General features: G+C 60.3%; 1 protein-coding gene across 1 annotated transcript in view; it reads right to left on the bottom strand.

Annotated features, from left to right (window-relative positions):
- Nucleotides 1-751: 751 nt before the first annotated feature.
- Nucleotides 752-13,151, bottom strand: part of MGAT5B (alpha-1,6-mannosylglycoprotein 6-beta-N-acetylglucosaminyltransferase B) — a 60,362-nt gene continuing 47,962 nt past the window's right edge. The window contains exons 11-16 of the mRNA XM_077754968.1: nucleotides 8,807-8,962; nucleotides 7,958-8,104; nucleotides 7,671-7,787; nucleotides 2,663-2,737; nucleotides 1,192-1,448; nucleotides 752-964 (exon numbers count right to left, since the gene is read on the bottom strand). Coding sequence (XP_077611094.1) covers nucleotides 766-964; nucleotides 1,192-1,448; nucleotides 2,663-2,737; nucleotides 7,671-7,787; nucleotides 7,958-8,104; nucleotides 8,807-8,962 — 951 coding nt within the window. The 3' untranslated portion in view covers nucleotides 752-765. The remainder of the gene's footprint in view (nucleotides 965-1,191; nucleotides 1,449-2,662; nucleotides 2,738-7,670; nucleotides 7,788-7,957; nucleotides 8,105-8,806; nucleotides 8,963-13,151) is intronic.

Below are 13,151 nucleotides of genomic sequence, written 5' to 3'. Positions count from 1 at the left end.
CGCGGCGGGGGGGGGGGGGGGGCAGCGGGCCTGGGAAGCCAGGGACCAGACGGGACGCGCCGTGGGGCTGCAGCTCCGTCCCCAGCCCTTGCCTACAAGCGATGCTAGGGAGTGGGGTCCCAGAGCCTGCTGGGCTGGGGACTGAGGCTCTGGGGACAAGTCCACGGCCTGGGCGCAGTCATGCCAGGTGAGTCTGGGGAGAAGCCGATGTGCAGAGAGCAGGAGCAGGCGCGACGGGGAGACGGGTCAGCCCAGGGTCTAGGCGGCCCCCGCACTCCCACTGTGCCCCCCAAGTATAGAAGGCGGGGAGGAGGGGTCGTGAAGGCAGGCGAGGGGGTTGGCAGGAGGCATGAACAGCCCCCCCCCCAAAGCCTGGCCTTCCCCCACTCCCTTGTCCATTTTGTCCACCCCCAGACAACCGCAGAGGGACAGCACTGACCCCTCACACATCACTCTCTGGACCCTCCAGTGGGTCACCGGGCAACACGGCCCCTGGGCCCCCCCTGCACATCCTACGGCCCCATCCTGGGCCTAAGAAGGACCAGGGCCCCCTCTCCATCGGTCCGGCATTGGCCCTGCACAAAGCAAGGGGTCCTGCCCACCGGCTCCTGCCAGGGGGCCCCTCGGCTTGGCCACCACGCTGTCCCGAGCCCCTGGATGAGGACGAGGAGCCTGCCTGGGGGGGGGCACCTGGCACCTGGACAAGTTGCCCCCCCCATGCACATGTCTGCTCTGCCCACTTCCTGGCCAAGNCGGGCGGTGCCCTCACAGACAGTCCTGGCACAGGGCCACCTGGCCCTTGCGGAAGTCTCGGCAGGGACAGAGCCGGTGGTACTTGGTGCTGGAGCCTGCGCAGCTGAACAGCAGGGGGTCCTTCTGCAGGAAGCACTCGCGGCCGGGCTGGGCGAAGGCCGGGTACAGGTGGCTCATCTCCGACTCGGTACTGTCACAGGGCACCTGCAGCCTGCACGGGCACGGCGGGCAGCGGTCACTGCCCCGGCCTGATTCTGCCCACTCCCCTCCCTAGCCCATTCCACCCCCAAGCGGGGACGATGTTTCTAGAAGGGCAGGAGAGTGGCTGGGTGGGGGCGGCCGCAGGCTGACCCATCAGAAGCCCTGCGCAGCTGAGACAGGACTCCTGTCCAGAAGGTCCCTTCTGTGTCCTTCCTGACGGTGGGGGGGCTCACTCACTTCTGGAAGGCGTCCCGGCTGTTGAGGAAGGGGAAGAAGGAGGGCTCGCAGATCAGCCCGCGGTCCAGGCAGGCGTCGGTGCAGGCCCTCCCAGCGGTGGCCAGCCAGGCCCGGAGGGAGTGTGCTGGGGGCCAGGCCCCGGGGGCCGAGCTGGCGTTCTGGGCCCACTCGAGGTGGGTGGCGTTGGCAGCCAGGACAAAGGGACTCTGTGGGGCTCGGGCCCCTGGCAGGGCAGGGCCTGGGGCTGCACAGAAGTCCTGCAGGAGGAAAGCAGTGTTAGGAGGGGAAACGGGAGGCTGACACTTGGGGGCGTGGCCTCGCCGGGATGACAACAATATGCCAGGCGGACCGCCACGCATTATGTCCTTTTCCCCTCGTGACAACCCCATCAAAAGGTACCACTATGTTCCCAGCTATTTCAGCAGTTGTGGGGCGGGGAGGCGGAGGCCCAGAGAGGTCCAGGAACCTGCCCAGGGCCCCACAGCTGCACGGCAGGGTTTGAACTCAGGCCCACTCCAGTGCCATCCACCCTGCACCACCTCATGACTGGTCACACTTTGGCTAGACTCAGCGTTTCTACCCTGAGGCCCGTGAGCCCCGCCTCCGGTGTAGACGGGGATCTGGGGCTGGCCGGGGGGGGGGCTCTCCCCGCAGGGATCAGTCCCAGGGACCACCCATAGGGCCCAGCACATGTTTTCCGTGAGCTTCCTGACGACGTCCCGGGGTGGCCAGGAGCAGAGAGTTCCGGGTTCTAGCTCTGGCCCTGACCCCACCAAGCTCTCCATGCTCAGGCCTCAGTGTTCCTTTGCACAAAGCAATGGCCTGGAACCACTCTCCAGCCCTCAGTGTTTGGGGGCCAAGGTGCAGGCAGGGGCCACATGCCCTCTGGCTGAAAACCAAGTAGTTATAAAGCAATCGACCTGTAGTTCCGTCGCCCAGCTGTGGGCACTGCCATTCTCAGCCATTGCCCAGAGCCTGGAAGGGCCCTGCGGGAGGCTCAGAGCCCCTGGGTTCTCAGGGCAGAGGACCTAATCCCCAGCGCAGCGTCACCTGCTCATCCTTGGGGGTGGGGCGGACGCGGGGGCGGGTCTTCCATACTCACCACTCAGTCAGTTACCAGGCTTGTCGACAACTTCTTTACCAAAATAAAAATAACAGCCTTTGTGTTTCCGTGTTGTGGTGTGGGGCTGGGCTGTGGAGCTGGAGACCCAGAGCCGCCGCCCCGCCCCACCCCCAGCCCTGGTCCCCTGGCCGGGGCAGTGCGGGGCCGCTCCCCTGCACCTCCAACCCCACTCCCCTGCATCTGCAGGGAACACACCCGGACAGGTAAAGGAGCAGGCGTTTAACGGACTCAGAGCCCTGGGTGGAGACGGCGTCCTCAGACAACGTAGCTGGCTAGGCCCCCTCCCCGGGTCTGGTGGGGGTCTGGGGAGGACCCCGCCCTGGGACGGGGAGCGGAGGGCCCACCTACTTGGTGCTGGATGTAGGCGTGGATTCGCTCCAGCATCCCTTCGCAGCTGTACTCGTAGGGCAGGTAGGGGTCTACCTGTGGGAGAGACGGGCGGACGCATGGGCCAGGAGGAGCCCCGGGCCCCCCCGCACGCAGCTGCTGGGGCCCAGCCATGCCGAGCACTGGGGGTGGAAATCTGGTGCGCCCCGCAAGCCCCTCCCCACTCCATCAACCTGGCCCCTCTACTCTGATCGCTGGCACACCTGCCTGTGGCCCTGGGGGTCATCCCGCCCCCTTCCTACCCCCTTCCCAGATGCCCTCCCTTTGCCCTAAAGCTCAGCCCCCATCCCCTCCTGGGCTGTGATGCCCGCCCTTCCCACAGCCAGCCCAGATGGACTCACCCTCCCCTCTTAGGTGACACCTCCTCCAGGAAGCCGTCCCTGAGCCCAGCCCCACTCCTGTCACAGGACCACTTTCCTTTGTGGGAGCCTAGAGTTCCTTTGGGTGGAATCAGCACCTGTGTCATCGTTTCTGATTTATCTCTCGTGTTCCCAGACCCCCCGAGATCCAGGTCCTCGGGTTACAGGCCCCCTTGAGGACTGGGACCTGCCTGGCACAGTGCCCGGTAGGTATACAGTAGGTACTCAGCAAATAGCATCTCCAGCTCTGTCTGTATTCTGCCCAGAAGGTAGAATGTTCACAAAAAGGAACACAGAGGCGTCTCCCGGTCAGGTGGAATGAGATGAATTTGTAGGGCTCCCTGCCCAGGCCAGGCACCCAGGAGCTGCCTGAGATGCGAGCCCCCAGGCGGAGGCCACAGACCATCTGTCCTCAAGGGTACAAAGCACCAGGGGTGAGCAGATGGGTTGGGTAGCTGGGGCCCCAGGAGCACGGGGAACCAGGAGAAGCGGTGATAAAGGGGTGTCCGCCTCCTGTGAGCGGGCACCGCCNCCATCTTACCTGACCAGGCCCTCTGTTTACCCCGCCCAGCACACAGCCGCCCTGGCCGGACGGGGACAGGGGGATGGCCCATCCCAGACTCAGAACAGTCTGTTTGGGCCTTCAACCTCCCTCCTCCCCGTGTGTGTGCACGTGTGTGTATATGTTGTGTGTATATGTTGTGCAGATGTATATTGTGTGTATGTATGCGTATCTGTGTGTATGTATATGCACGTGTGTGTGCATGAGTGTGTATATGGAATACAGAGTGCTGTATGTGAGGGGAGGTGTATGTGTATCATATATGTGTATCTGTGTGCTGTGTGTATATCATTGTGTGTTGTGTGTGTGTATGCATAACTGCACGTGTGTGTGTAATACAGGGTGCTGTTATGTATGTGAATGTGTATACGTGTTGTGTGTATACGTGTACATGTGTGTGTATCGTGTATCTGTGTGTGTTGTGTATGTGTGTGCATGTGTATATTGTGTGTATGTATATTTGTGTGTTGTGTGTGTATGCATATCTGTATGTGCGTGAGTGCGTCTGTATATGGGACGCAGAGGGCTGTGTGCGTGTGTGTAGGACGCAGAGCGCTGTGTGTGTATGTGGGGGGGGCACCGCCCTGGCCCAGCCCGACTCTCTGACTTCTGCCCCTTCCCCGCCCGCAGCTCCAGGGGCTGTGACGGGACGGTTCTGCAGAGCGGAAGCCGCCTCTGTGCCCCCTTCACAGAGGGCAGCATCAGCAGGACCCGGCGGGTCCCCCTTCCCGTAGACCCCACCCCCAAGGGCTGGGGGCACTCGGGCTGAGGGGGGCCCCAGGGAGGCAGCAGTGGCTCCCCTTGAAGCGTTTTCAGGCCACCAGAAGATTCTCGGGACGAGCGCCCACCCGCCTGGCCTTGCCCCCACGTCTCCCCGCAGCCGCACGCGAGCACTGCTCTCGCCCCACCTGACCCGCCCTCAGTCCAGGGTCCCCGGCCCCCCCGAGATCCAGGTCCTACGCCAGCCACCCCTTCAGAGTCCAGCCTTTGCGGGCTGCGCACGGCCGGCCCCGCCCGCTCTCAGCCCCGGGCCCATGGCCGCCAGGCTCTGGCTGGACACCTCCAGGGTACAAGGCCTCGAGCCCCGGCCAGAGGTACCCCCGCGGAGGAGAGCGTCCCCCCCAAGTGCCACTCGGCCTGCACCCCGGCAGCACCCCTAGCCGAGCCCCCCGCCGCGCTCTGAAGCCGTCACACGTGATCCCCATCAGCCGGCCACGTCCCACCTGCCACGAATCTCCACCCGACGAGCGAGCCTGCCTGGAAATTACCCCCATCAGGCCTAATTACAGGTGCTCACGGTAATCCTTCTGGACAGGCTGTCGGGAGCCCGGCCTGCGCTGTAATGAGAGCAGGAGGGAGGACGGGAGGGAGGCGTGGGCAGGTGCCCGCCCTGCCTCACCCTCTCGCTTTGAATGGCCTCCCCTGAGCAGGGAAGTGAGGGGCTGAGGGGCGCTGAGTCGGCGGGGGTGGGGTACGCATGGGTCTCTCTCACCTCCTCCCAGGCTCCTGTGAGCTGTCCCTAAACCAGTTTTCCAAAATAGGATTAGGACAAATACCCAGGGTGCTTGTTTAAAATGCAGATGCCAGGGGCGTCTGGGGGCTCAGTCGGTTAAGCGTCCGACTTCAGCTCAGGTCATGATCTCATGGTCTGTGGGTTTGAGCCCCGCGTCAGGCTCTGTGCTGACAGCTCAGAGCCTGGAGCTGCTTCAGATTCTGTGTCTCCCTCTCTGCCCCTCCCCCACTCATGCTCTGTCTCTCTCTCAAAAATAAAATTTAAAAAAAGACATTAAAAAAATTTTTTTAAATGCAGAGGCCAGGGCCATACCCAGTCCTTTAATATCAGAGGCCAGGCCCAGGAACCTGCATTTTAAACACCTCTCTGGTGATCCTTGGGTAAGGGGGTGAACTGCCGGGGCGCAGGCGGGGGCTGGAGGGACCCCCGAAAGGGGCTGATGGCAGCAGGCGGCAGGTTGGGGGCCCACCTGTCCGTCTCAGCTTGGCAGATCTGCAAAACCTTGGTTCCTGGACCCTTTCGTTATTGTAATTTTTAAATTAACTCATTAACAAAATTAAACAGACGCTCATGTAAAAAACAATCAAAAGGAAAAACCATGAAAAGGAAGTTTTCCTCCTACCCCGGACACCCAGGCCCTTCCCCAGGGCGGCCTCTGTTACCGATTTCTTGTGTTTCCAGCAGGAAAGACGGCGAGAACGGAGGGGCATATTCCCTGCCAGCCCCCCAAGCCCTGCTCTGTCCTGCGGACGGACATGCGCTCCCCACGCTCACTGAGCTTAGCAGTGTCTCCCGCAGGCTGGGTGGGACCCGAGCCCCAGGGGTGGGCTGGCTGGTATCTGTCCACCCCCCCCACCCCTCCATCCTCGTCCCCTGGGTTAGAAGCCTTGGAGGATTGCCTTTCAAGGGGAGGGGAGGAGGCTGTGGGGTGGGGTCCCCCCCGGAGGAGCCATCTGCCTTGTTGGGGGCCTTCCCATGCGGCGCCCACCTGCGATGCAGAGTGCGGTCACCGCTCGGAGGTCAGTGTCCGGCAGCACTTCCTTCTGCACTGAGGCCGCCTGGGGAGCCCCTGGCCTACGACTGTCCCTGGCTCGCTCAGCCCTGCGAGGGTCACCAGGTGCAGCCCTCTGCCGGCGACAGAGGACACTGTGGGATGTCACGTACCCCTCAGGTCTCTTCGCCAGCACGGGGCGCCAGGGGCCAGCTGGGGTGCCCTACTGTATGACACACCGTCTCATCTTGTCCCTCCGGGACCCCCCTTCCCAGGATCGCTTTCCAAATAACCGGCTTGTGCCTCGGGGTCACCTCCTGGAGGAACCCGTCGAAGACGGTCCGTGAGCTCGAGGGACTCACAGCAGAGACTGGCTCAAGCCGATGGTGAAGGACGGAGTGGAGGGCTCCCCGTCACTGCGCGGGGGGTGCCGCGGGCCCGGCCTCCTCCATCACAGCTACAGATGGCGTGGGCTGTGACACAGCTAAGTTCCGGGCACTCTCCTAGACAAACACTCGCCCCAGACAGAAGGAGGGAAGGATGAGGCTGTGGCCAGTGAAGAACAGGGCAGGAGAGGTAGGCGGGCTTTTCTGGGGCCTCTGCGGAGGCGGGACAGAGGCTGGGGGTTCCGCGTGGGAGTGACCGACCGGGGCTATGAAAAAATGCAAGCCACGGGCGTGTGGGTGGCTCGGTCGGTTGAGCGGCCAACTCTTGGTTTCTCAGGTCACGATCTCACAGTTCATGAGATCAAGCCCCAGCTTGGGCTCCTCGCGGACAGCTGGAGCTTGCTTGGGATTCTCTCTCTCCCTCTCTCTCTGCCCCTCCCCTGCTCACACGCCCCTCTCTCGCTCTCAAAAAAATAAATAAGCTTAAAAAAAAATGCAAGCCTGCCTCAGGGTCCGAACAACTAGGTGGGACCCCGGGAACAAAGCTAAGCTCATAAGTCCCCCTGAGACACAGCGTCCTCCGTCCTCGAACATATGCATCATGTCACTCACTTGCGGTGGCCTCGCCAAGACGGAGGTCTCCAGGTTTGCCCCAGAAGTTCACCCTGAGCAGTGCCCTGGGCCCGGCACCACCCCAGACCTCATTAGAAATGCACGATTTCAGCCCCACCCCAGACCCGCTGAGTCCACAGCTGCATTTTAACAAGATCCCCAGACGACCTGTATGCACATTTACAGTTTGAGACATGCTGTCAGAAGGCCACAAACCCACACCGACAGCGGAGGTCAAAGACCTGCTCCTGAAACCACATGCTGGCAGTGCTCACAGGGCTTAGCCTCTGAAGGTGCTTAACACAGGATTCTGGATCCAGGGCCGCCATGTAAGGTTGTGCAGGTTGCTCACAGCACAAAGGCATTTTTTTTTTTTTTCCCCCACACCAACTTGAGTTGGTAGGTGCGGACCACCCCGCCCCACATCAAATTTCCCAGCCCAAAGCTTACAAGCCTGAATTCACCAAGAGGGACATCTTTTTCCAACTATGGCTGGGACCCGCGGTGGGGGCTGACAGCGGCCCTGACTAGGTCTGAACCTCTCACCTGGGTTTTCATGATGGCCTTGATGGCCGCTTCAAACTCCTCCGAGTTGTTGTAGTCGATGGTCCACACGTGGGGCTTGCCGATGAAGCTCTCCGCGTAGGGGTGCTGGGAGAAGAGCTGGCGGGGCACAGAGGGCAGCAGTGCCCCCCTGCGCCTGCCTGGCCGGGCCAAGGGGAAGCGCCCCTTCCCCCCACCGCCCGCCATTTGTCCCACGCACCCTTTCACGCCAGGCCTGTCCCCTTCTTCCGGGAGATGCGGCGACCCCAGGTCAGACCCTCCCCACTCACCTCTCTGGAGGTGGGCTTGCCTCGGAAGAACTCGTGGTTGAGGGAGCTGTGGGGCGGGCTGAAGCGGGCCTGCAGGAAGACGCAGCCGTTGGCGATGGCCTCCAGCGGGGCGGGGCCCTCGTAGGGGAAGCCGAACCCTATGAAGAGCTGAGGAAGGCAGGTGGCACACTAGTCAGGGAAGCCTAGGCACCGCGGCCCGGGGCCCCGGCACACACCTCCCCCCTCTCTAGGCCTCAGTGTCCCCATTTGCAGAGAGGAGTTTGTGATCCGGTAATATCGATGGCCCGTTCCTGCCCCAGCGGTCTAGGATTCTGGAGAGGAAGAGACCAGAGTGAGGGTCTCAAGCTAAGGAAGCTTCAGACGCACACCTACAGCTGAACCTAAAGAAACATTACTCATCCTAAAAACGTCCATTCAGCAGCTAACTTGTGCCAGGAGTGCTCACAGGGCTGCTCCCCCCACCCCCGGAAGGCAATCAATAAATGATTCTGAATCCAGGGCTGCTGTGTAAGGGTGTTCAGGTTGTTGACTGCACACGGCCGCTACGCCCTCCCGAAATCCACATACACCAATATCCAGCAAGCCTGAGGGAGGATCGGGAGAGGACCTGAATGATCCAGACGCCCTCCGGCCTCAGCTGGCCCCGCCCCCTCAGGGCCCAGCGGCAGCTGCTGCCCCAGGAATACAGCGCAGAACTTCCAGAAGCAGTCAGTCCGCGGAACTCCAGCCAGGACATGCCCTCAGCCTGCCCTAGCATGCCTTCGGCGGCTCTGAAAGCAAGGCCTGGCCCAGGAGTCCCCTGGGCTGCACCGGTACTCAGGGGGTGAGGGGGCCGGGGGGCGGGCTCACCTTGGCCTTGCGCAGCAGCTGCTGGAACTCGGGCTGTGGCAGGAGACCGTGGTTCTTCACGAAGGCCGGGACCTCGGGGGGCCGCTGGCTCTCATAGTACACGGTGCCGTGGATCTCCATGTACTTGCTTAGGATGCCCAGGAACTTCTCCTTCCCCTGGAAGAGGAGGGGCAGACATGGGAGCCTCGCCCTAAACCGTGGAAGGCAGAGCCGTCCACAGAAACGCCCCTGGTCTGGAAGTCAGAAAATGTGGAGCCATGGACCTGCTGTGTGGCCCCGGGCAAGGCCCCTGCCCTCTCTGGTCCTCCTCGTCCGATCTGCCAGCTGCAGCGGTTGCCCTAGACTGGAGAGGCTTCAGGACTATTTCTGGCCATGGAAATGCATCCGAATGAAGGTGCTTGGTGTCCCCTGAACCCCTGATGACCTCTAAGAACCTCTGAGGAGCTGGGGGGCCAAGGCCATCTCCTCCGTCCCTCGATCCTCCCACCCACGTGTGCCTCCATCCCTCCATGTATCTGCTCATCCCTCCTCTGTCTCCCACCCATCGGCCAGCCATCCGGATAGCACATTTTATCGAGCACTTGCTATGTGTTGGTACTGAGCTCAGCACTGAGCACACAGCAGGGAGAAGACCGGGCCCTTGTCCTCAAGGAGGACACCTGGGTGTGAAAACCCCCCAAACCAGCCACGGCTCAGCCCCACCAGACGCGAGTCCCACATCCAGGCTCTGCTTTCGATCTGGAAACGGGCCCGGCCCGAGGGGAGGGGGCCAGGGCGCAGAGGAGTAGGTACGAGCTCAGCCCCTGGGCACCGTCGGACGCCATGGCCAGGGCCCGGAGCCAGGAGGTACGGGCAGTGCGGGGCCTCATCAGGGGTGAGCAAGGATCGGCCCCTGGGCTCTACTTCTTGGGGGCTTTGGAGACTCACAGGAGAGAGGAAGGAACTTCACAACCACAGGGAAGGCCGGGCCAGGGAGGGGTTCTGTTCAGGGAGGGCAGGTCCTCAGCAGGCCCGGGTCAGAAACAGAAGCCCGGCTCTGTCTGTCCTGCTGTCTAGCCGTGAGGCGCCCTGCCTCCGAGCCCAACCAGGAAAGGAGCGGAAACCCGAAAACGTCCGCGAAGGCGGTGAAAAGCTAGCAAAGCAGGAAGAATGACAAGGCCACGATCTGGGAGAAGAAGGGCAGGAGACGGCTGAGGTGGGTGCCGCGACCAGGTGTGCCCGCAGGGGCACCTGCCGACTCCAGAGTCGGCATCCGGGAGGCCGAGCCGAGCTTCTGCTCACCTCGTCGAGCTGGGGGACACGTCAGAGATCGGGGGCTGCCAAAGTTGGGCCGGGGGGCCTGGTGGAAACTCGGCGCTTTGGGTTGGAACTCTGAGGAATTCCACGCTGGAAGGGAGGGTGGGCCGGAACCAGAGCGGCCCCTAAGGGGCTGAATCACCGTCACCGAGTCCGGTGATCTGAGATTGCTGGGGCCCGAGCCACGGCCAAGAGTAAGAGTACAATCCTGTCTGCAGGAAGAAGGCGTCGTCCTTGACCTCAAGTTATTGCTACAGTTTTTTTATATTCATTTCCAGAATGAAGGAGGCGGAAGAGGAAGAGGAGGAAGAAGAGGCGGGGGGAAGGAGGAGGGGGCGAATCACCCCCCTCACCCTCCTCCCCAGTGAAATCCCAGTGAAAACCCCAGCAGGCTTAGAAGAAACAACTTCTCAAGAGAGGAACGTGGGCAGACGTATATTACCTGATTTCAAGCTTATTGTAAAACTACAGTAATCAAGGCAGCGCGCCATTGGCATCAAGATAGATCAATGGAAGAGAACAGAGTCCAGAAATAGACCCACACGTGCACGGTCAATTGAGTTTTTACAAAGACGCAAAGGCGTTCCGGGGGAGGAAGGTTCGTTTCTTCAGCCAGTGGTCACGGAACATTGCGTACCCACACGCAGAAAAAGAAGAAGAATTAGAGCTTTAATCTGTACTTCACATCATACATAAAAGTTAATTCACAATGGATCATGGACTTAAATGTAAAACCTAAAACCATAAAACACAAGAGAAAACTCTTTGTGACCTTGGGTTAGGCAAAGAGTTCTTAGCTACAACACAGAAGCATAATCCGTAAAACGCTGGACTTCACTAAAATAAAGAACTTTGCTCTTTGAAGAAGACAGGCCTCAGGCAGAAAATATTTGCCAAGCATGTATTTGATAAAGGACCGGTACTTAGAATGTGTAGAGAACTTTAACAACACGGGGCGCCTGGGTGGCTCAGTCGGTTAAGCGGCCAACTTTGGCTCAGGTCATGATCTCGCGGTCTATGGGTTTGAGCCCCGCGTCGGGCCCTGTGCTGACAGCTCAGAGCCTGGAGCCTGCTTCGGATTCTGTGTCTCCCTCTCTCTCTGCCCCTCCCCTGCTCGTGCTCTGTTTCTGTCTCTCTCTCAAAAAATAAATAAATAAACATAAAAAATTTTAAGTAAATAAAATAAAATCTTAAAACATTTCCTCTTAATACATAAAGGTCCTTTGCTATCTATAGTTTCTGTTATTTCTATTTCATTTTAAAAGGCTATATGAGGGGCGCCTGGGTGGCTCAGTCGGTTAAGCATCCGACTTCGGCTCAGCTCATGATCTCATGGTTCGTGGGTTCGAGCCCCGCGTTGGGCTCTGTGCTGACAGCTCGGAGCCTGGAGCCTGCTTCAGATTCTGTGTCTCCCTCTCTCTCTGACCTTCCCCTGCTCATGCTGTCTCTCTCTGTCTCTCAGAAATTTAAAAAAATAAAAAAATAAATAAAGGCTACGTGAGACTTTCTATGTTAGAAAAAGATAAATACGGCACGATCTCCCTTATAAGTGGAATCTTAAAGAAGGGAGCTCATAGAAATAGAGTGTAGAGTGCTGGCCGCCGGGGGGCTGGGGGTGCGAAATTAGGGAGAGGCTGGTCAAAGGAACACGCTTTCAGTTGTACAGAGAGTGAGTTCAGGGACCTCATGAGCAGCGTGGTGACTGTGGTTAGTAATACTGCAGGGCGTACTTGCCATTTCTGAGAGAACAGATCTTTAGTGCTCTCCCCGCCCACCCCGTGCGCGCACACACACGCGCACACACACGCACACACAGCTGACTATGTGAGGTGATGCCGTGTTAACTAGCTTGATGGTGGCCTTCCTTTCCCAACACATATGTCTATCGGGCCATCATGTTGTACATCTTACAAAAACACACTTTTCCCTTTCCATCATTTCTCAGGGACGCTGAGCGGAAAAACCCCAGAGCTCTGAGCTAATTTCACGATTTATTCGTGGGTCCCAACCTGCCGTCTGAAAAGGCCCCCCCAACTCCTGCTCCCTGGGCTACACACTCTCAGGAAATAGTACTCAGGCCGAAGCCTCAAGCCCTGCTTTCTGGGCACCCGGAATAAGACGGGCCTCCTGGGCACAAAATCCACCCAAGCGCTCGCCCCGATCCCAGCTGCTGATCCCAAGAGGAGGCGAGGGCCCCCGTCAGCCCCCTCCCCCACGCCTCTGCCACCTGCTCCCCTGATCCCTGTGTGTCTGTCCCAGGATGCCCTTGTCATCCTTCTTGTCCGGACACCTCCGACTCCCCTCAGCCACGGAGACCAGAGCCAAGATGTCTTTTTTGGGAAGCGGCTTCTTTGAGGTCCCTCGCAGAACAGCGTGGCTCCCGGCTTTCACCGAGGCGCCTGAGCTACAGATAAAGCCTTTCTCTTCCCAGACTTCATCACCTCTCATCTCTTGGGGCAGATCCCTGGCAGCGTTTTCTGGGAGGAGCGTTTTCTGCAGTCTGTGCTACCCCCCCCTCGTCCTGAGCACCCCCGGGGCTCCCGCCGCAGCCTGCTCACTCGGCATCACATGAGAATGACCTCCCATCCCTCCCGCTACACCCCGTAGGGGTCAGGGGTGGGGGGTGACCTATTGAGAACCTATAGAGGGGCAGGAGGAGAGCCTGTGGCCAGTGGTCACCGTACCTGGAGCTGCCTCATAGCCAGGGGGGCACCGAGGAGAGAGGAGAGAGAACAGGTCAGTGAGCAGTGAGCACACGACCCCCCCAACCCCGCCCGGGGACCGCTTCCCCAGGACCCCCGCCCTGAAGGTGGCGCTCTAATCCCTGCCTCTCCTGCCTTCCGCACCCGGGCCTCCCACCCCACAGAGGCCCCCTGGCCCGGCTCACAGTGTTTATCCATCTGTTCCTGGGGACGGCGGCGGCTAAGTCACAGTCCTCAATAAAGGAATCTGAGACTGTTGCACAGCAGAGGCCGAGGGGGGCAGGTTCGCAGCCCCCAGGCTGGGTATCTTCGGTGGCGATTAGGGACCTCTGTTTTCTGTCCCATCA

The sequence above is a fragment of the Crocuta crocuta genome, unplaced genomic scaffold (genome assembly GCF_008692635.1).
Source record: "Crocuta crocuta isolate KB4526 unplaced genomic scaffold, BGI_CrCroc_1.0 scaffold50, whole genome shotgun sequence".
Lineage (NCBI taxonomy): Eukaryota > Metazoa > Chordata > Mammalia > Carnivora > Hyaenidae > Crocuta > Crocuta crocuta.
This window is presented reverse-complemented; position numbering and strand designations above follow the sequence as displayed.